This window comes from Panonychus citri, unplaced genomic scaffold, assembly GCF_014898815.1.
Source record: "Panonychus citri isolate SS breed McGregor unplaced genomic scaffold, ASM1489881v1 Contig00140, whole genome shotgun sequence".
NCBI lineage: Eukaryota > Metazoa > Arthropoda > Arachnida > Trombidiformes > Tetranychidae > Panonychus > Panonychus citri.
The window spans coordinates 2,617,818-2,640,295 of record NW_026515545.1 but is presented as its reverse complement, the minus strand read 5'-3'; the positions used below and the strand labels follow the sequence as shown (position 1 = coordinate 2,640,295).

Below are 22,478 nucleotides of genomic sequence, written 5' to 3'. Positions count from 1 at the left end.
CGTGAATCTACTCAACTGATATTGAGGTTTCAATTCTCAACCTGTTCCATTTGTCGGAATTTTCGTTTCAACTCCGTTTGTCGGAATAGCCCGTGATTTCCGTTTGTCGGAAGAGCTTTTTATTTCCGTGTGTCGGAAGGTGTGGAATCCGTTTGTCGGTCCAGTTTTCGCTCAATGGCTAATTTAAGGAAACGTGTTGGTAGACCTAGAAAGGCTACTCAACCTTCAAGGGTTGTAGAGAACCAATCAGATTTATTGGTAGAGATACAAAAATCCATCGCAGATTTGACAGCAGAGGAAATGTCAACCATCTTGGATAAATGGTCGGTAAGTGTTGCTTTCAGGGGCATTATCCCTCAAAGATTTCGAGACTGTGTAGTTACTCATTTAGCTTTAGAAGGTGTTAAATTATCTCTTGATGAGATTAATAGATTGAATGTCGATGACATCAATTCATTTGTTGTACCTGAGTGGACAACTAAGTTAAGATTAGCAGGTCTTAGTGAACAAGACATTCAGTTAATCATTGAAAAATTAGGCAGGAATATCGATTCCTTTAAACATTGTAAGCCTGAAGATTTAGAAAAATTGAATTTAAGTGTAGGAATAAGAAGAACTCTTGAGAAGTTCATTTCAATGATTAAGCCTACAGAACCTAGTAATTCTACTCTGATAGACGAGGTTTGTCCTCCAAGAGAAAGACAGAGAAATTTAGATTCTAGTGTTTCATCAATTCATTCCGAGCCATTGAGGCCTAGAGAGCAAACAAGGGTCAATTTTCAAAATTGTTTACCCAGTCAACCTGAGATAAATGTCTCAAATTTAGGTCAATTTCCTCAGATAAGGATCTATCAAGATCCAGTAGTTACTGAATTCAGAAGAGAGAAGATCCTTATGAATGGTTATTCAAAACCGAGAAAAGGTTAGCCTTAGAAGATGTAGATGAGTCTACTAAGTTGAGAAGTCTTCGTAAAGGTTTTGCCTATGAAATAGCACACTTAGCCGATCTAATCGATCCTGGTGTGACTACTTATCAAGAGTATGTCAAAGAATTATACTCAAAGACTCTCAGTACTACAAGTAAAGCTAATGCGTTACAAGAGTTAATGCGGCTAAATTACAAGTTCGAGGAAACACCAAGTGAATTCGTTTCCAAAGTTAAACGTTTGGTAACTAAAAGCCAAGGAAAAGTCAGTGAAGACACCATGTTGGTTTTTATCCTTAATCATCTTAGTGAAGATATTAAGAAGGAAGTTCTTCGACAACGTGCTAATAAAAGCATCGAAGACATTACCGAAGCTCTCATCATTAATTACCACGAACATCAAGCTAAATTGAAAGAGCGCCGAGCTCAAGATAAAAATGAACACAAAGGTAATCGTTTCGACAGGAAACAAAATCATCGTGATAATCGTCACAAATCAAATGATGAAAAGGAATCCAATTCAGATGGACATCCTAAGAAAAAACCTTATAAGTGTTTCAGTTGTGGATCAAGTGATCATCACATTCGAGATTGTCCTAAGAAGAAAGGCAATCAACAGCTTGATACTGATAAGTCTGAATCAGGTAAACTAAACGAACCTGAATCAATCAGAAAAAGTGCACGTGTTTCAGTTTTGTTCACATTAAAGAACCAAGAAAAAACATTAACAAACATTGATGGTTCTGATTTAAGTGACATGCCTACTGTGGCAGTGAAATTGTTTTCAATCAACAAGAAGTTAATCACTTCAGGTGATGTACTCATCGATACAGGAGCAACAACAACAGTAATTGATAGTGATCTCGCCAAAGAGTTGGGAGCTCATTTATTGGAATCTCGTAAAAGACTTCAAGGTGTAGTTGAAGATTGTCCGCTGGAGACAATTGGAAGTTCATATGCTATTATCAAGCATCCTCACATGGAAGATGCTCGCATCCTAAAACTACAAGTCGCCAGAGATTTTACACCAAAGTTGTTATTTGGCAATTTATTTGCTCATTTATTTTACATGGAAATAAATTCCAGTGGAGAAGATTATAATGTAATCGTGAAAGATAATCCACAAGGAAGGTCTTACGAACCCAAATTTAACATTCGATTTTGCAGCCAGAGTGAAACTGAGCTCATCATCAAAAATGCTCCTCCTTTAAATGAAAACAATCAAGAAATTTCTGAGTTCAAAAGTGAAAAGACCCATTCAAATGGTCTGAGTGAAATTTATTCCAATTCAAATGGAAGAAGTGATAACAAAATTATGTTTCCGGACCAAAAAAGTGAAAAAGCCTTTAACGAGGAACCAAAAATAAGTAAAAGTGTCCGTGATGATCATCTATTGTGTATCAAAGAACTTCGTATTCCAGAGATAATTATTGGAGAATGTTCAAGTGAACATAAACCCTTGGTAAATGAACCAGAAATCAGTGAAATTCTTAGTGAAGAAGAATTTGAATCGATTTTACCGATTTTCAACATTGAACGAGATAAATTGAGTTTATCTCTACAAGAACGTTTATTGAAACGAGTTAATCCTGAACTTTCATCATCTAAAAAAGATGAATTACTTGCTGTTCTTCTAAACTACGAAGATGTTTTTCTCCATTCTCATGATCTTGGACTCGTGTCTCATGAAATTTGTCCATTTACAATCGACATTGGCAACAATATTGTACCTTACGCTAAGCCTTATCCTTGTTCAGCCGTGAAAAGGAAAGCATTTGAATTTGTGATTAATGATCTACTTAAAGCAGATATAATCGAACCATCTTCAGCCTATGGCGGTAGTCCAGCTTTACTCGTGGATAAACCGGATGGATCTCATCGATTAGTTGTAGATTATCGTAAGCTAAACAATTTAACAGCCATTCCCCCCTATCCAATGCCTCGGATAGATGACTGCCTGGAAGCAGTGAAAGATTCAACATACTTTAATATGTTGGATTTAGCTCAAGGATATTTTCAAATAGAACTTAATCCGAAAGAGAGACTTAAAACAGCATTTTGTACGCCTGATGGTAAATACCAATTTAAAAGGTTACCTATGGGATTATCAGGAGCCCCTTTCGTGTTTCAAAAGTTAGTGAACACCGTTTTGCAAGGCTTACAATACAGTGAATGCCTTGGTTACTTTGATGATGTGCCTATCAAAGGATCGACATGGGATGAACTCATCAACAACACTAAAATCGTTTTGGGACGATTAAGAAAATTCAACCTGAAGGTGAAAACCGATAAGTGTAAGTTTGGCTTTAATGAACTTTTATTCCTCGGCCACATTGTGAGTGGAACCGGAATTAAGCCTGACCCTGGAAAAGTGACCGCACTTAAACGCTTACCTTATCCAACTTGTGTTAAGGAACTCCAAAGTCAACTTGGATGTTTCAATTACTTCAGCAGATATATAAAAGACTATTCATCAATAGCATCGTGTTTGTATCGTCTAATTTCAAAAGACAAAAAGTTCATCATGGGTTCTGAAGAAAAAGAAGCCCTGAATCGTTTAAGAGATAGTTTAATTGAAACAACTATGCTCGTTCATTATCAATCGCACCTTAAGCATAAACTCTCAGTGGACGCTTCAGACGTCGCCGTGGGAGGAATACTTCTTCAGGAAGATCCTGATGTGAAGTCAAGTGATGATGGTAAACCAGTTCCAATTGAAAAGGTAAAAGCATGGAAGCCGATAAGTTTCTTTAGTCAGAAGTTACTAAAGCATCAAAGACCATATTCTGTGTCTGAAAAAGAGCTACTAGCGATTCTAGTAGGTGTAAGAAAATTTCGTCACTATTTAGAAGGAGAAGAATTCCTGATAGAGACGGATCACCATGCGTTATGTCAATTACCTCGTATCAATTTTAAAAATTGTAGACTCCAACGTTGGAGCATCATTTTATCATCATACCGCTACAAAGTGTTATACAAAAAAGGTAAAACACATGCACCAGATTGCTTTTCTCGCTATCAAAATGAGTGGGAACATCGAAATATAATCGACCCCGAAAAAGACTTTGTCGATAATTTATTAACAGTGCGATCAATTCCACCTTGGGATGTGGAAGAAAACAATGAATTAAGTCTGAATTTAGTTCAATTTGGATTGAATAAATCAATCGTGAAAATGAAAAAACCCGATTTGATATTGTATATCAAACAATCAATTCCATGGATGGATAAAATTAAAAGTTACCAAGAAGCTGATGAAAAATGTGTTAAAATTAGAAAACTTTTAGGTGAATACCCTGATAGTGCTATTCATCGTCAATATACAATTAGAGACAATCTATTGTATCGGAAATCAGCTCAACCTCATCAAGTTTCAAGACTTGTTATTGGTCAACCAGTTATTGAACAAATTTTTGAAGAAGTTCATTCGTCCCCTTTGGGAGGACACTTTGGATGTGAAAAGACCTACCTCGAAATTTCAAGGAAATTTTGGATGCCGTACCTCTATGAAGAAGTTCAAAGGTTATGTAATAAGTGTTTACCTTGTCAGTTATCTAAACCCTCTAATAAAACCCTCTCTGAAGCCCATGCTAAGCCCATTCCTGATAGTCTATTTGAAAGACTTGAGATGGACGCAAAAGGTCCATTGACAATTTCTTTGTCAAGAAGAAAGATTATTTTAGTATTAGTTGATACACTAACCCGTTTCGTCTATGAAAGCATTTCCCAATCAGAAATCCCCCACTGTTATTGCGTTCTTGAAAGAGTTTTTCAAAACTTTCGGATATCCCAAAGTTATCCAAACTGATAGAGGAACGAATTTTCTGAGTGACGAAACTGAAATCTTTTTAAAAGATCAAGGAATTAGGCATGAGATATCAAATGCATATCATCCACAATCTCAAGGGATTGTTGAACGAATTAATCGTACTTTGGGTGAGAGATTAAGAATTCTTATTTCTGAAAGAGGAACTGAAAATTTTGACGAACTCTTGCAATCAGCAATTTATTCCATAAATTCGTCCGTACACAAGATAACCCGTTTCACTCCATTTTTCCTGACCTTCGGTCAACATCCACGAAAACCGATTGACAATCAGTTAAACTTGCCTATTGCGAACTATTCAGTAGTTCAGGCTCGTAAACTAGCTCATGCTAGATTAGTTGCACAACAAGATTATTATCTTAAAGTTGCTCGAAAAAATGAAAATCCATCCCCTTATAAAGTAGGTGATTTAGCCCTAGTTAAGAAACATAGTAATTCAAATGAAATTACCCAGAAACTGAAGCCACTTTATCATGGCCCACATATTGTTTATGGTGTTAAGAAAGGATCAGTTTTGTTACTTAATCCTGAAACTATTGAGTTGTTTTCAACGAACCTCTCAAATACTAAAGCCTACAATGGCGAACCTAATGAAAAGGTTAAAGAATTAATCAAACAATTTTTGATATTAATTCAAAGATTGGTTATCTCAACCTGATAAAGTAGATCAAGAAAAAGAGACGGAAGATCTCATAGAGAAACCAATTCTTAACACCAATTCAATTGATAAAACTATTGAATTAAACTCAACAGAAGATTTTGATTTTCAATCAAATATTGATCTTGATTCCTATTCTGAAAATAAGAAAGTTAAATTGAAAAAGCATGCAGATCATATTATTTCTCAGTCACCTCAGAACATTATCCCAATTGACCCTGATTCTGATAACGATACTGACAATGGTAACATGCGAATTACAAGATCCAAAACTTTGAAAAAGTTTCATCAAATTTTGTTGATCCAAACAATTAATCATCTTGGAGATGATAAGAAGTCAGTTGATGCTAATGACTTTTTGAATTGTAAAGAGTTTAAACGCTTAATTGATTTAAGCTTAAACAAACAAATTGGCTTTATGATTAATTCGTCTAATCAAATTTCCGTTGCAATTAAACGCTCAAATTGCTTTTTTAAACTGTTTGCCTCCATAGCAACAGAGACAATAAAAGGAAGCCAACTAATTAATCGCCTCATCATTTTCGTATTGGCCTTCGAAGCGATCACTTCTCGTTATTCTGACCTTTACAATTGTGTTACATCTAATTCATTTAGAGATAAAAAGTTTCAACTCTTTCTTTGTTTTGTGATAAAACAAGTCAACCTCATCTTTAAAAATTGTTCATCTTTAATGGATAAAATTACTCATTCAGAGATTGTGCCTGATAAGTGTGACAATGTATTTCCAATTGAGTCGGAATTCAACACACATCAAGTTGGAACTGACTTTTCGTCACCAAATGGTAACGGTGAACATCCCACTTCACCAACTGTGTCATCATGCTCAGGAACTCATTCAACAAGAAGTTCCGATGACAAACCCGAAAGTGTATCTCGAATTGATTCCGAGTACTCAACATGGTTATCTGCGTTTAAAGATAACTTTGACCTTCCAGCTTCAAGATCTGGAAGTGAGAGCTCACACGTTTCTGAGAGTAAGGAGAAATCACTCGTGAAGAGTGTAAACAAAACAATTTGGAATTCGCCAGAACTTTTCCCTAGAGGTGTATTTCCTTGTCCCCCAGCCGGACCATTACCTGAATATCTCTCAATGAAAGCTTATGAAAAAGCCCGAGCCGAAGTCCTGGAAGACTTCAAAGAAAATAAAAAGAACCTTGAGATCTACATCCAATTCGTTAAGGAAAAACTCAAGCTTAATGTGATTGATTCAACCCAAATTCTTGATTCAATCGACTACAACAATATACCTCGTGGCCTACCCCCTTCCAAAATCATCTTGGAAAATTTGGAAACTGTTTTAAATCAGTTCATCTGCAACTTTTGTGAATCAATTTGTATTCAACCTTTAAATTGTTGTAATTGTAAGAAATGGTATTGCTTCAAATGTGCTCTTTGGTTAAGAGAAATTATCACCAAAATTAACTTGGTTCCAGTTCAACACAAAGATGAATTCCTGTGTATTGATAAAGACTGTGTTGTTCGCATTTCCAATGAACAACCATACTCTCGAATTAACCAAATCGATTGGTCATCATCGTCGTCTCTCAAGAAGTATTTCGACGCCAAATTTATTTGTAACCGATCTTTGTGTAAGGAGCAACTTGACGCTGTGAATTATCCAGCTCATTCTTATAACTGTCGCCGTGGATACTTGGAGTATCACCTCAACTTTACAGTTAAAACACCATTTCGCCATGGAGCAATTCGTGAGGAATTAGCTCTGGTACCAAGAAAATTATCAAATTTGGTACCTGCTCATTTAAAAGGAGCCTCTCCATCATCATCAATTCCAACCTTTTGGAACAATAAGTTCAAGCTTTATGCTTGTTTAGTCCAGCAACGTGAAGAAAATCCCGATGATCCTTCACTAGGACCAGTTTCAATTCGTCGACATACCGACTTATCTCTCCAGTGGTGGACAAATTACAAACGGGTACAAGACCCTCACAACCCTCTTTATGACGGGGAGCAATTCATTCAAGATATTGGATTCGAACCTACTGTTGGCCAGAAACCTCATCCAAGTATCTTACCACGTCCTCACACTTTTAAATGGAGATCGATCCCAGGATTTTTACTTCGTGAATCTACTGAATGGATCAAATATTATGAAACTAACAACTGGATGTACCCTGGTCGTATCTACAGAACTAATTCAGTTAGTTCAATAAGTTCAAGTGTGTCTCTCGCCTCTGATGTTTCAGAAGTTGATCAACCATGGATCCGAATTAACCCCTTTACAAGGTTAGAACCAGATCAAAGGCGCGGAGTTGAACAAATCATGGCTAGTTTCCCTAGCATAATGACCCCATCGACCGGAATTCGTGATAAAACTGAAAAAAGAAGATTCAGTGAAGAAACAATGAGAAAAAGAAGAAGACTAAAGGAAGCCTTCGATAAACGACCGAAAGCCGTTCTTCCTCCTCTTGATGAGAAGTTTCAATCAGCCATCGCTGCCAGTGCTATTGATTTCAAGAAAAAAGATACAACTTTTTGTATCACAATGGCCTGTGTTAGAGTCTTGGAAGGTAATAAATTGAAACCAAGACCTTGTTGGATAATAATTATTGATGGCAACCTTCAAGTTGTTTATGAAACTTTTGTTCATCATCCTCGTGTCGAGAGATACGATACTCATTGCCATGGTCTTCGTGAGAAAGACCTTCGACATGCTAAAAGTCTCCAAACTGCTCGAGACCAAGTAATTAAATACCTGTTAGTTGCCGATGTTATCGTAGGTGCAGGAATTTACAACCAACTTTCAGCGTTGGGAATTTCAGAAAGTGAATTCTGTTATTTTAAACCTCACATGAGAGAACTCACCCAATTCTTCTCTCCATACAAAACCTCAGCCATCAACTTGAGCTTGATTGCATTTCTAGTTTTCGGAGGTTATACAATTCCTAATAATGCACATTCACCAGCCTTAGAAGCTGTTACTACCATGCAACTGTACTTGATTTTCTGGAAAGAAATAGAGAAAATGTGTAACGATCTTAAAGATGGTATTCACAATTCAAATGTGACCTCAACTGTTGGTAATACCAAGATATCTTCACTCTTGTATCTTTACTCTTTAAAAGTAAAAGAAGGTAAAGCAGACTGGCCCTCAAATTGGCATCATTATGGACATTTCAAGGAACGAGATGATCCTGAATTCAACTCTAACTGTGTTACCCCTGATGACACCCTTATTGAACAAGGAAAAAGAGTCAAGCCACAAGCCCCCATGTTGCCAGAGATTCAAGAAATTGATGAAATTGAAGATCATCAACCAACCACTACTACAGTTCCAGATGAACCAGTAGCCGGACCATCTCATCAGTATGAATCACCCCATTCATCAACCCAATTGGATGAATTAACAGTATTCGTCACCGACAAACTCAATTCAACTGAGAAAGAAACTCATCCTACTCCCGTTCAGTCAGAATCTGAACCAGAAAGTTCTTCAAGTGGAACAACCACTTCAGATGAAGAAGATAAAAAGGACGATGAAAAAGAATCAACTGAGATTGATTTCGACAAAGCCATGGATTCCCTATTAATCAATATGAACAAGATGGAATCACAATTGAAAAATGAAAGTGTCCTACTCATTACCAGTTCTGAATTGAAATCAGACATGAGATTACCTATTGCTAAATCTAATAGAATCTCATCAGAAAGTTTAAAGAAGTATCTTAATCAAAAGAGACGGAATATTTAAGGCAGGAATTTGACCTCCTTAACCTTTCCCATGGATTCTAGATTCAACCTAGATAATCTCCTCTCTTCACTTCTATTTAATCCCTTTTTCTTAATTACTTTTCTTTTGTCTTAAAGTTTTGCATTTACTTTCATTTTTACCCTCAAGTTAAACTTAGATTATGATTAAGCTTTAATTAACCTTTCGAATCACCATTGATACTCATCATGGGAACAAAAGCTAATTTCCAAGTACCAACCCCTTTTTGCTTTACAAAGCCTAAGAGCTTTTATCATCATTTCCTTTTCCTTTCTTGCTGCTATAAAAGCAATTGACCCTCTCCAATTCATTAGGAGTCTTTCAGGAAGTTTTCTGAAGTTTACTGATGAAGTGTCCCAGTAACTAATTGAGAAAGTAATTTTCAAATTTTGTGTTTTGATAAAATAAAGATAAATATTGTGTTTATTGAAGTCTCTCTCTCTCCTCCACCTTATTCAAAAGCGTGTTTTCAATCAGTAAGATTGTAAGTGAATTACTAGATCTCCGATCCAAAAGAATCTGATCTATGATCTTATAAAATTTTTTGAGGATAAGATCGAATCTCTGAGTTAATCTCAGGTGAACCTTTCCGCTCTAATTTATTTAGAACTGCACCCCCTCAACTTTATATTCAAATTGTTAATTGTTTACAGTTAAACAATAAAAATCAATGTTAATTGTTCAAAGTCAAGTCTATGTTTATGGTTACTGATTTTGTTTGTTTGACATTGATGATTGTCCATTGATTAGTATTTCAATGTAATCATTAATAACTTACCAATTTAGCATATCGATTAAATTAATTGTATGAATTAGTTATGATCATTTTTCATTGGAACCGATTGAATTACCATGAAACTCATGGAAAATCAAATCTTTAAACTTTTATTTCCAATGTTTCCAATAAGATTTGATGTAATCTTCATTCATTTTAATTAAGATGAAAATAGCTAATTCAGTTTCCAACAATCAACAAAGTAATATTATATTCAATATTGATTATAAATATACCGATGATTGTAATAATTTAAATGACAATTTGATTAAGTTTTAAGTAAATTGATCAGGTTTTATTAAGATGAATCAAATTAAATTTTAAATCATTTAATGTTTTGTTTTAACTTTATTATTAGTTAATGATTGAGAGGAAAAAACAAAAATTCCAACTGATTTAACTGAATTAACCTTGAGACAGAGAGTATTTAATTTAATTAATCATATTAACTAAATGAAATCAAGATAATTATCTTTCTTTTATCATGATTTGTTGAAGCAAACACAATTTATTTTGATTGTCATGATAATGTGATAATATAAAAAAGCATAAGGATTAGTTTTAAATGTGAAGATAATCATTTTCAAGATCAAAACTTGATTCAATTGTTATCTTATATCATTTACAGTTGATTTAAATTGTGATTTACTGGTGATAATAATCATGATCCAAGTAAATGATATAGTTGAGTTTTCGAGTGGATTTGTTGAAGGAGAAAGAAAAAGCTTCCAAAGGGGAAAAAGAATGACATTGACCTTGACCTTGGCCTCGGAATCGTTGGTTACGATTAATTTGATTAATCCCCTGTAGTCATTTCTATTGTGATGATCATCTACTGAGAAATAATTTACAGAATCACATTAATCATTATAATAAAAGATTTAATCAACTTTTCGTAATTGTTATTAATCGAGTTGCAGTCGAAAACTTTTCAACCGAAAATGAAAAGTTTCGATTAGAACTTTTTTTTTATACCGAGTTGATTGTTCAATTAAAACCTCATCCCAATTAAACGCGACAGTTAAGAGACTGTTAATTTAACTACAATTTTAGTCTTGAAATGTAATCTAACAATCAACTGATTGTTATTGATTCCATTCAGTTATCAGGGTGATTAGATTTTATTGACTTTTATTGTTTATCTACAATAAAGTTAATTGAGATATTGATCAAGGATTAAGAGCTTCGGATTAACTCATAACTGCAATTGAGATGAAATAATCAGTAGACAATCAGATTGATAGTAATCAATTAATCATAATTATCTATTAGTTAACAGACTTTCGGGTTGATCATTTGCTGAAACCAAATGAAATTAATCATTTTAAATCTCGATCTTTAATCATTTTTACCTTTTTAGATTAAATCGAAATTACCAATTAATCTGTTAATTAAACCGACTGAAGACCGAAACCAATTAATGGGATATTTTCATATTTTACTTTGATTAACTCGGTAAAAAGAAAGCATCAAGTTTAAGAATGATAATAATTTGATAATAAAAAGTAACTCACTTTTAATTGTGTAAATTGTGTTGGTAATTTTGGTGGTTAATTAAACCACAATTAGAGTTGATACTTTTCTTTTGTTTTTCTCTCAAAAATTTACCTGATTGTTACTCTTTTTTCAGAGTTTACGATTGTATCATTACACAGTATCAAAGACACAGGTAATTCAATCATTTGGTTACATGTTAACATCAACTAGACATGAATAGAGTGTCAAATATATAATATATTTATGTATAGTTTGTATGTAAACATAAGATGAAGAGAAAAAGAGAAAAAAAGAAAAGAATTGAGAGAGAAAGAGAGAGGGAGAGATAGAGATAGAGATAGAGATAGAGAGAGAGATGATGATAGATTTCTTTTCATGTGCAGGTAATAGACAATAATTATTAATATTAATATTTGTTTGCGTTTTTTAGTTTAGATTATTTTTTTTCTGTTTTTTGTCTTTATTCACGCATTGATTTGCGTTCTACTAGTTAGTTCCTGATGTAAGTCATGATTTCATGTCGATGATATGATGAGTGGATGTGTGTAGGTTGGTGGTGATTTTTGTGTTCATGGTGAGTTTGTGGATTTATTTATATATGAAAAAGAGAGAGAGAGAGAGAGAAATAAATGGAAGAAAGGAAAAAGGAGAGAGAGAGAAGGGTATTCAAAAAAAACAGAATCTTAGCATTGAAATAAAAAAAACAACTATCGGTGATAAAAATAATATTAATAATAAATCTTTGTAAAATATAATTATTAATATTATTGAGAAATATATTTTATATATATAATTTTCGTGTTATGATTGTTTGACTCAATTCTCAAGCTTAAGTTTTTGTTTTTCACCAACCATGTACAGCAGCACTCACCTTATCAATACAATCCAGATCAGAGCGTAACTGTTGCTGTAACTGTTTCAACTGATTAATTGTTAAATTTTCTAATTCTGATGCTCGATTAAGAGTATGTAAAAAGGGACCACCGCTCATTTGTTCCACTTCTTTTCTTAGAGTGTTGATCGTCATGAAAGCCTGGAAAAAGAAGAGAAAATAATTTAAATATAAGAGAATTAAAAGTTTGCCATTTTTCCATCATTGGTTGTGTGGTATTTGTTAATTGTCAATAATCAATTGAATAATAACCTCATCTCTTTGTTGTTCTAAAAGTTTCTCTCTTCTTTTGGCATCCTCTGCTTCTCGTTTCCATACTTCAACAGCCTGTGATCAAAAAGAAATAAGATAATGAGAGAATAAATTAGTTTCATTTGTATATAAGGAAAATGAATCATTTTTCGGATAATTAACAGGAAAATTTGAAACAAAAAATCTACTCAGAATTCTTACGCTGCTTACTTTCATTAAATTCTCTTCCCAATTGTTCCATTTTACTTTACACAAAGCCAACTCTTCTCTTAATCTTTGATTTTCTAGCATTGAGGCTGCAGCCTGAACGACACTGCTTCCTGTCGATGTTGGATCGACTGAAGATGGTGACATGTTAGTTCCGCTTGTAAAGTCATAAAGACTTGATGCAGCTGATGAGGAGACGCCATGAGCAGCAGCATTGAGTGATGTTGTCCTGTTATAAGAAGAAACTCCGAATGCTCCAGCCGAATGAGCTCCAAAAGATGCAAGGGGAGATGCATTCATTGGTGGAGATGATAAGTTTGCTATTGTAGATCGATGTCCTCCCAATCTTGCTCCTAAGGATAAAAGAGTCAAAAGAAAAAAGAAAAAAGAAAAAATTAGTCATTTTATGATCAGCTGATTAAAGTGTTTTCTTTTTCTTTCCAAGAAACAAATGTTGACCAAACTTACCAGGAATATTTACAGGGGCAGTCGATCCTAATAAAGACGCTTGACCAGGACTTCGTCCAAGAACTGAATTGTTGTTCGAAACAGGATCAACATTATCGACTAAGTTATTACCATTACCACGATTTTGAGAGGTTGGTCCTAACTCTTTCTCAAGTGCAGCTTCCAAGTGAATATCTTCAAGACTAAGATCTTCAACTGCAAGACCCAAACATGATTCAACTGTATCAGCTGTTGATGAATAAACAGGAGCACCAAAGAGACTCCCGCTTTCCCTATTAGTTGTTAAACTGCTAAATAAACTAGAATGATTTCCGCCTGAGGCAAATAAGGATGAAGAGGGAGTAGAAAGTTTTCTGTTTGCATGAGGACCATTGAGAAGTAAATTATTTTTCTCTTCGACATTCTTGAAATATGATGAGAGTAAAGTTTCACTCATATTATTGTTGGCAGCCGCCATACTAGAGGTATGTGCATTCGAAGATGAATAAGATCGAGGGCGAGCAATAGGACCTGGTCCAGAGGTTGGATTATTTGTCGTTGAGGTTGAACCAGAATTAACAAGGAAATTATTTCCTTGACCAAGATTTGCTTGTGAACCTGTTGTTGGTGCTGTACCTAAATTGCTCATTGGAGGTGTTGTCTCTCTGTTAAACAATTGTGATTGAAGATTACCAAAGTCGAAACTTGTCCCAAAATGATCAGGTAACGATGAAGCAATACTATTATTTCCCGTGCTTGGTAATTTAGATTGATTATTATTACCGTTATTATTATTATTGTTATTATTGTTGTTGTTGTTGTTAAGAATAGGCCTGGCTATTGTTATGTTATTAGTTGATGTGATATTTGAATTTGTTGAAGTACAATTATTACTTGATGTTGAGACAGTTGTTGTGATACAATTTAAGGTACCATTACCTGTTGAAGGAGCTATTGTGGTTATGTTGTTATTACTTTCATACTCTCCACCATTAGCACTAGAAGAGATTGATAAAGATGTTGTTGTGGTTGTCGTAGTGGTTGATGGTGGCAATTTACTTGACAACAAAGAGGCTAAATCTGTACTATTGTCCATATTTAAATCTCTGGCAGCAGAAATTTCATCTATAGAATGAATGAATGAAAGATAATAGAAGAGAAATTAGAAAACAACAAATAGATTAGAATTGACAATTAAATTGATCCATTTTGATTTGATTAATGTAAACATACTTTCTATGTGAGCAAAGGCACAAAAAGCCCCTCGCGGACAATAATTTGTTTGTTGCATATCATTACACTTAGTTGATTTGTAAATTTCTGGATGAAATTGTTGCTCTGTCCTAGTGTGACAATAAGCACATGCATCACCAGCTTCACAATTAGTTGGATCTCCCCATTCATCACCTTGTTTAACACTTGGACAGGGTGTTGATCGATATTTATACTTCTTTGGTGATCTTCGTCGATCCTTATTGTTATGGTACTGTGGACAAGCATATCTACCAAAGCGGGAAAAGTGGGGAGAGAGAGAACAAGAAAAAGACAACAAGATAAATTAATGAGAAGAACAAGAAGAAAAAAAAATTGATTGACATTAATCAAATTTTGACATTTCATCTATTTACCCTTGACGGCATAATCTTGGAGGCCGTTTACAAACTTCCGTCTTATAATTAGCGAGAACATAAGTAGTATCAAGCCAACGTGGATCATCTGTAAGAGCATTTCTTTCTTTATCAAGAGAATTGGGTCCAATTAAAGCATTAATACCAGAATTTGCATCAACAGTTATTCCAGGAGAAGAAGCAATTTCACCAGGAAAACCAGTATTATTACCCAATTCAGCTGATCTTAATTCACTTATATCATACACAGGATTTCTTAGATCATGCATACCATGAGCGAAAGCACAATGAGCACCATTTTTAACACAAAATCCTCGGCTATCAGTATCATAGACACAAATTCCAGTTTTATAATACCTTAAATGGTAACGTCTTTCAGTATCACCAGCAGTCCGATGAAGATAAGGACATTCATCCCCATCAGGACAGATTCCAGTGGTCTCATCATATTTGGTACAATATATATCAGGTGAATAATTAAAGCTTCCATCTCTCTTCCTGATGGGTCGACGTCTTCTTTGATTCATGAAATGCCAATGGAAACAAGTGAACGGCTTATGATTGGTACATTTATGTTGAAGAAACTGGGGACACTGATCACACCTAAATTCTTTCAGGTAAGAATAATGTTGAGGTTTTTCAGCTTGGGTTGATAAAAGACTATTTGTTGATGATGTTGTTGTTGCTGTTGCTGTTGTTGTTGATGATAATGATGAAGAAGAAGATGATGTTATTGTTATAGCAGAAGATGAAGAAGTGGTTGTTGTTGAAACAACCACAGTTTTATCATTAATAGATGATGATGATGGCATTCTTGCTAATTTAATCGATTATTGGAAAAACACCTTAATTAACTTATTAAGATTGTTAAATTAAACATAAACAACATTACATTGAAAATGAAAATTTACTTTTTCTCTTTTCTCTTTTGTTTTTCTCTTTCTTTTGTGTTATTTTTGACGTTTTTGGCTCGAAATTTATAGGATAAGCCGCTGAATCACCAGCTTGTTCTTTTCATAAGTTCGGCTCCTCATTGAGCCATCACGAGACTTTTTTGTTTACTTTTTTTTCATCACAAAGAAGAAAAAAAATTAAAATTCTTTACCCACCAGATGGCGACTTGGTCTCAATGTAAATGGAAAATGTTTGTGGCTCCATCTGATGTTTACTCGTAGAAAATATTGAATCAAATGAATTGAATATTTGTCACAATTAATTGTGGAAAATGTTTTGTCATCAAACAATTAAAGGTTTAATATTAGACCATAGAATTTAGTTTGATTGTTTTGTTTTTTTCTCTTGTACTGGAAATGGTTTTATTAGTTGTATTATGAAAATGAATGATTAAATAATCTAATTGTTACCTGATTCTTTCTAATCATTAAGTTATAATTGTCATTATAATGTCAAATGAAGTTATCATTTTAATGGTTTAATTATTAGAAATGAAGTAATCATAATTGTAAAAGACACTAATTGATTTGTTAATTTCCATGAGTTTTTGCTTCTTTCACTACAATTAAAATGATAACTGTATGATTAAGGTTAGTGATCATTAAGCATATTAAATTGGGAGCATAAATGATAAATTAATGTTGATTAACAATCAATCTCATTTAGTTCTCTCTCTCTCTCTCTCTCTCTCTCTCTCTCTCTCTCTCTCTCTCTCTCTCTCTCTCTCTCTCTCTCTCTCTCTCTCTCTCCCTATTTGGTGTAATGATCAAGGCAGAGGAGGAGGTTAAGGTGGAGGTGGAAAAAGGAAGTGGGTGAAAAAATAGATTACAGTCAAGTACCTAAAATTGTCCACTTTTTGTACAATGAATTTGTAGAGCGGGAATATTGAAATTAGTAAAAATCGATCAAATATTTTTTTCGAAAAACTTAATTTAATTCATCAAAGGTAGAAAATAGAGAATCATTTATACTTAATTGTTGTAAAAATTCAACATGAGTTGGCAAATCAGGAATATAAATACTTAAATTAGTTAAATTAGTTACAATTTGGTCAATATTTTCTTCAACAATAAGCTCATCAACTTGATTTACTTGAATCAAACCTGATTTTCTCCAACAATTAACAATCGTCTCATTTTGAACTTCATACCAGGACTTACATACCCATTTGATTGCTACATTTAATTTAATTTCTTTTTTAATTTGATCAATTTTTTTCCCGCCTTTGAACTCATTATAAACGTGATTGATTAAATTAGAAGCAAATTTTGATTTAAATGATTTTATGATACCACAATCAAGGGGTTGGAGGTGACTAGTTGTATTGGGTGGCAAAAATTCAAATTTAATTCTTGGATAATCAGACTGATTAACATGATGACCATTGAAGTTATCAAGAATTAGTAAAATATTTGAATTTTTTTCTTCTAAATTTTCATGTAATTTATTCAACCATCGTTGAAATAATTGTGATGTTACCCAAGCTGATGAAGATGAATCATAATCAAATTCGTAATTGTTTAAATCATTATCTCTTAACCAACGAGGATTTTTAGAGTTACCAACAATTACAGGTAATTCTTTGTTACCTGATCTAGAACAACACAACATCAATGTTACTCTTTCTTTACATAATTTACCTCCAAAATGCTCTGTTTTCGAGAAGAAATATGATTTAGATGGTAACAATTTATAAAAAAGTGATGTTTCATCAACATTAAAAATTTGATCATCACAATAAAGTCTCATTAATGGTTGAATATTAACTCGATATTGATCAACAGTATTTGTATCAACATCATTTGATTCACCAGAAAGATTACCAAACTTTAAATTATTTCTCAAGCAAAATTTACGTAACCACATATTGCTACACTGTAACTCGAATCTACCTTGATTATCACCAATTAATTTCCCTTCTTTCTTGATTAACCAGCCACCTATGGGAAAACCTTCATCTCGATATTCTTTTAGTACTTTAATTAGCTCATCATCATGATCTTTAACTTTCTTTTCAACTCCAACACTATCAATAAAAAAAATTATTAGAATTTGTTGTTGATTAATTTTCAATGATTAACTTACTGTTTGAACTTAGTTTTATTTTTTGATGATTTTCTTATATTTTCCTCGTTATTTTTATATCGTTTAATTGTTTTGATTGATACCTTATATTTATTTTTCACATAATTCAATCCAAATTCACTATAATCATTGAGAAGATTAATTTTTTCACTAATTGTTAACTGTCTTTGAATCATTTTGTTTACATTTAAAGAAAAATGAACTAAATTAAATTCGACGATTGAGCTTATTTCTAATTCTACTAGATGGAGCTATGATCGATTGGACAATTTTGGGTACGGACAATTTTAGGTACTTGACTGTATTTCATTTTCAATAGAATCGAAATGATCAAAGGTAATTTATCAGCCATTTAATCATCTTCTTTTTGGTAACAATTTAATCATTTACCACCATAATAATCATGATGATGATCATTTTTATTGACAATAAAATTCATTTTGTTTCCGGTGAAAATAATAACGATTAACATTTTCACAATGTTAATCACAATCATCAATGATCAATGATAAAGATATTTATTAATATAACATAAATATAATAATATATACGTTTACTTTTAATGGTTAAAATAAATTGATTGTAGAGGAAATGATTTGATAACATGAAACAATTCACAGATTTCAAATGATTTCTGATAAACTAATCAATTGGTTAGACATTATTAAAACGGTAAATCAAATTAAATAATTGTTTCAACTTGTAACAGTGAAGATTAATCAAAAGTAAAGATAAACTATTACCTTAATTGTTGATAAAACTCATTATTTATGTTTAATACTCTAATCAATCAAACAATTAGTAGTTGATTACCTTAAACACCAAAAATAATTGATCAATTGTCTATTGATCAACAACAATTAAAATCTACTGAGGATTATATTTACTATTACATAACCTAAACTAATTTAATTAGTCATTAAACAACCAACCCTTACAATATGATTCTACATGAATGTAAATGTGAAAAATAAACTCACTCATAATTAACACAAGGCAGTAACAATTAAGAGGCAACAACAACAATTAATCATCAACAAGAAGCAGAAAACAAGGTAACTTAAAACAGCGGAGAAAAAAAAAGTTTAGCTAAAAAGATGAATGAATATGAGAAGATAAAATTGATGATAATGTTGCTGTTGTTCTGATGATGATCAAGATGATGATGATGATGATGTTGTTGGATAGAAGGAGGAAGAAGACAAAAAGCAAAAAAGAAAAATAAAAAGACATTAAAGTTAAGGTAAGATGAATGATTCTATTGGGATCATTATTCATTGGAAGAACAAGAAAAGTCTCTAAATCTTGACTCAAAACAATTATTTACTCTGATAATGTTTTCCATGAAAAGACAAAGACCTTCCTCTCCCCTGAACCTGCAACTCCTTTTCCACCTCATTCTCAATCATCTTGATCATCCAGTTACTCAACAATATCACTATTAACTCACAAAATTACAGATATATTATCATAAAGCACTCACAGGGAATCAATTGATATTAGGATAATTTTCATTTTCCCTCCCAGATAATTATTATTATTATTCACATTGGGAGACAATTTTGTTGCGTTCCCAAAAATAAAATAAAAGTAAATTAAAAGGAAAAGGGAAAACTACAAATTTATTGGTGTTAATGTTAAAACAAAAGTAAAAGTAAAAGCTAAATATTACACCAGAGAGTTTACGTTGCCACTTCGGCCATAAGTACGTAACTGACCTTAGAAAAGAGAAAATTACTAAATATAGAAAGTAAATGGAAGATAATTGGAAGATAAAGATGATGAACATCTGGCAACTTAGATCATTAGCTAAGGAGCAAAGGTTAAGAATGTGGGGGTATGAAATGGGGGTATTCAAAAGTTAAGTACAAAATGATCAAATTTCAAAGAAAACATTATTATAAATGAGAAAAGTACAGAAGTACATTTAAAGTGGAATTTGGACCTCAACAAATTTCAACACAAATCATATGAAATTATCATGTTTATATGAATCTGATCACAGAATCATCTTCATCTCTCTCTCTTTCTCTCTCTCTGAATCTCATTAAATGACAATCAAATTTTGAACAATAAAAAAGCAAAAATTAGTTATATTTTTGTAGTAAATGAAACTAATACAATTACTATTATCAAGAAATGCCATTAATTTGATAACAATATAAGAAAAGGTAATAAACAAACTAGAAAATAAATAAAAGATAATAACAATAACAATAATAATAATAAATAATAACAATTGACTGATTGTAACATGATAATGATGAACAAGATAATGATGATGATGATGAAAAAAATAATTACATTTTTACAAAGAAAATAATATTACTGTTATCATGCTGATTATCAACTGAATTAGTTAGTTTGTTAACAATTTAGTAAAAAATAATAATTCTAGGTGAAAGTTACATTGAATTGTATTAACCATAAAAACTGTTATTTTTTTATTATTATGGTTTTCATCCTTAATCATGTTGATGATGATAACAGGAAAATATTATATTTTGACAGAAAACCAACAATTTGAAAAGCTAATAAAGATTACAGTTAAGGTAATAAACCAGATAATCTGTAATAATGATCACAGTTAATGTGTTATTGTCAGATCTTAACTAACATCGAGTAATAATCTTAATGATAATCAAGAAAATTTTCTTCCTACAATTGAAAATGGGAACAAATTATCACATAGAAAACTCGAATTGATAGAAAATTGTTTCTTCTTCTTCTTCTTCTTCTTCTTCTAAACTTTCATCAGAATTTTGTTCATTTTCTCCGTTAAATTTTACTCTAAATAAGTTTACAATGATAACCGAACACAATTCTGCCAGAGAAAATGTTTCGAACTGTTAAAGAAAAATAAAAGAAAAGTTTTGATAATTTATTTCTCATATTCGATAACAAAATTTACAGAATTTTATTCTTTAAACTTTTCTCTCATTTTCTTTCTTTCTTCCTTCTCTCTTACCAATTCTATTCTTCCATAAAAATTTTCCACCCTCAGGGTATATTCACTGATATGATATTTCTCCAGTTATTCTAATACTAATAATAAAAATGAGAAGAACATTTTTATCATCAGAAAAGGAGGATAACTTTTTTTTTCTTACGGAAATTGTTATTCTATTAATGATGATGATTAGATGGATTCTTCAGAATCATAATTCTGATAAACTTTTCCTCTCTATCATGGATTTCAGTTAATTCTGATGAAAGGTTAATTTAATATAACAATAATAATAAAAGGTAAGGATATATGATATTTTTTTTTCATTTGATTTTCACTTGATTGCTAATACATTTTTTATGTTTATTATCATCGTTATTATAACTATGATTATATTTAAGTCAATATTATATTGCCATAAATTGTTATCATAAAAATCTTGTATCTGCAACAATTTAGGTCTCAAAACATTACAATTTACTTTATTTACTCCCTAAGGTCTTTTATATCATCATCATCATCATCATTATCATCATTGTTTACACCATTAAATTACATTATGGGAATTAAAATTGTATCTACAGGCAACATTGATTCCCTTTAAATCAGTAACAATCAACTTGATGGATATTATAATTTGTATTTGGATATTAAAAACTTTTTCCTCATGTCAATAATGGTGATTGATTAACTAGTAGTATGTTGATTGTAATTAATCTGATGATCGATTAATTCATATTTCAACTTTAATTATTAGAGACAAACAACAAAAAAAATCGAACCAGAATTTGATGATTACTTTGATTAGTAAATTGATCACCAGATGACGTTATTATGTTTACTAATGAAGTAAAATTAACTTTGACAATTAGTTGATTGTGAAAAATTTGTAGGCAAAGTTTTGTCAATTAATCATGATGATCAAGTAATTTGATGGTTACGTTGATATTGATTGATTCAAAACAATACCATGGGAACCACTGAGATTGGAAAATGTTAATTTGGTTGAAAAAAAGTGAATGAAAAATGATTCCAATTGGAGCAATTAAATCAAATGATAACAATTAGTTGAAAATTGAAATAAACGGATACGAAAAAATATCGATCAATCCTTTTTTTTACAGTTCTATCATCATTAAAGTTATTAATTATTATTGTTAATGATTATTTTTTAAATTGTAAGTTTGAAATGATTAAAATATCATTAGAAACTATTTGGAAAGTGATTAACTTGATTGTTATTTGAATAATTTGTTTTCAGGGCAACACTAGGGATAGAAACCCAAATGACATTAACTAAAGTGTCTCAACTGGCAAGTGCAACTGTGAAAATGATAAAATAACAAAATAAATGAACATTTTATTCAAATTGTGATTCATTACCAACAGAACTTGTTACAATAACAGAGAGAGAAAGAGATGATGATGAGGGAAAAAGATAAATAGACAGAGAGAGAGAGAGAGAGAGAGAGAGAGAGAGAGAGAGAGAGAGAGAGAGAGAGAGAGAGAGATGAAAATGATAAGAGTTAATGGTTACTTTTCCAGGGCTGGTTTAACTAATGACTCTGAAGGTATTAACTCATTAATCAATCTGTAAAACCTAATTACGATTACTCACTCATTCTGGTCTCTTTTAT

The 22,478-nt window shown here is 32.2% G+C and overlaps 2 protein-coding genes across 4 annotated transcripts; both read right to left on the bottom strand.

Annotated features, from left to right (window-relative positions):
- Nucleotides 1-10,421: 10,421 nt before the first annotated feature.
- Nucleotides 10,422-15,827, bottom strand: LOC128394612 (RING finger protein unkempt-like). 3 transcript variants are annotated; one of them, XM_053354956.1, is made up of 7 exons: nucleotides 14,856-15,827; nucleotides 14,461-14,729; nucleotides 13,249-14,352; nucleotides 12,775-13,133; nucleotides 12,574-12,648; nucleotides 12,301-12,462; nucleotides 10,422-10,764 (listed from the first exon to the last, which is right to left on the bottom strand). In XM_053354956.1, the coding sequence occupies exons 1-7, from the start codon at nucleotides 15,665-15,667 to the stop codon at nucleotides 10,729-10,731; spliced, it is 2,817 nt and encodes a 938-aa protein (XP_053210931.1). In that variant the 5' UTR covers nucleotides 15,668-15,827; the 3' UTR covers nucleotides 10,422-10,728. The 3 variants fall into 3 exon arrangements, with proteins under 3 accessions (XP_053210931.1, XP_053210933.1, XP_053210932.1); XM_053354958.1 differs by having other exon boundaries at nucleotides 10,426-10,764; nucleotides 12,784-13,133; nucleotides 14,856-15,825; XM_053354957.1 differs by lacking the exon at nucleotides 10,422-10,764 and adding an exon at nucleotides 11,424-11,926 and having other exon boundaries at nucleotides 14,856-15,826.
- Nucleotides 15,828-16,694: 867 nt separating this feature from the next.
- On the bottom strand, nucleotides 16,695-18,175 carry LOC128394597 (tigger transposable element-derived protein 6-like). The gene has a single exon (XM_053354937.1). It carries the CDS (start codon nucleotides 17,673-17,675, stop codon nucleotides 16,737-16,739), a length of 939 nt encoding a protein of 312 aa, XP_053210912.1. The 5' UTR covers nucleotides 17,676-18,175; the 3' UTR covers nucleotides 16,695-16,736.
- Between the last annotated feature and the right edge of the window lie 4,303 nt (nucleotides 18,176-22,478).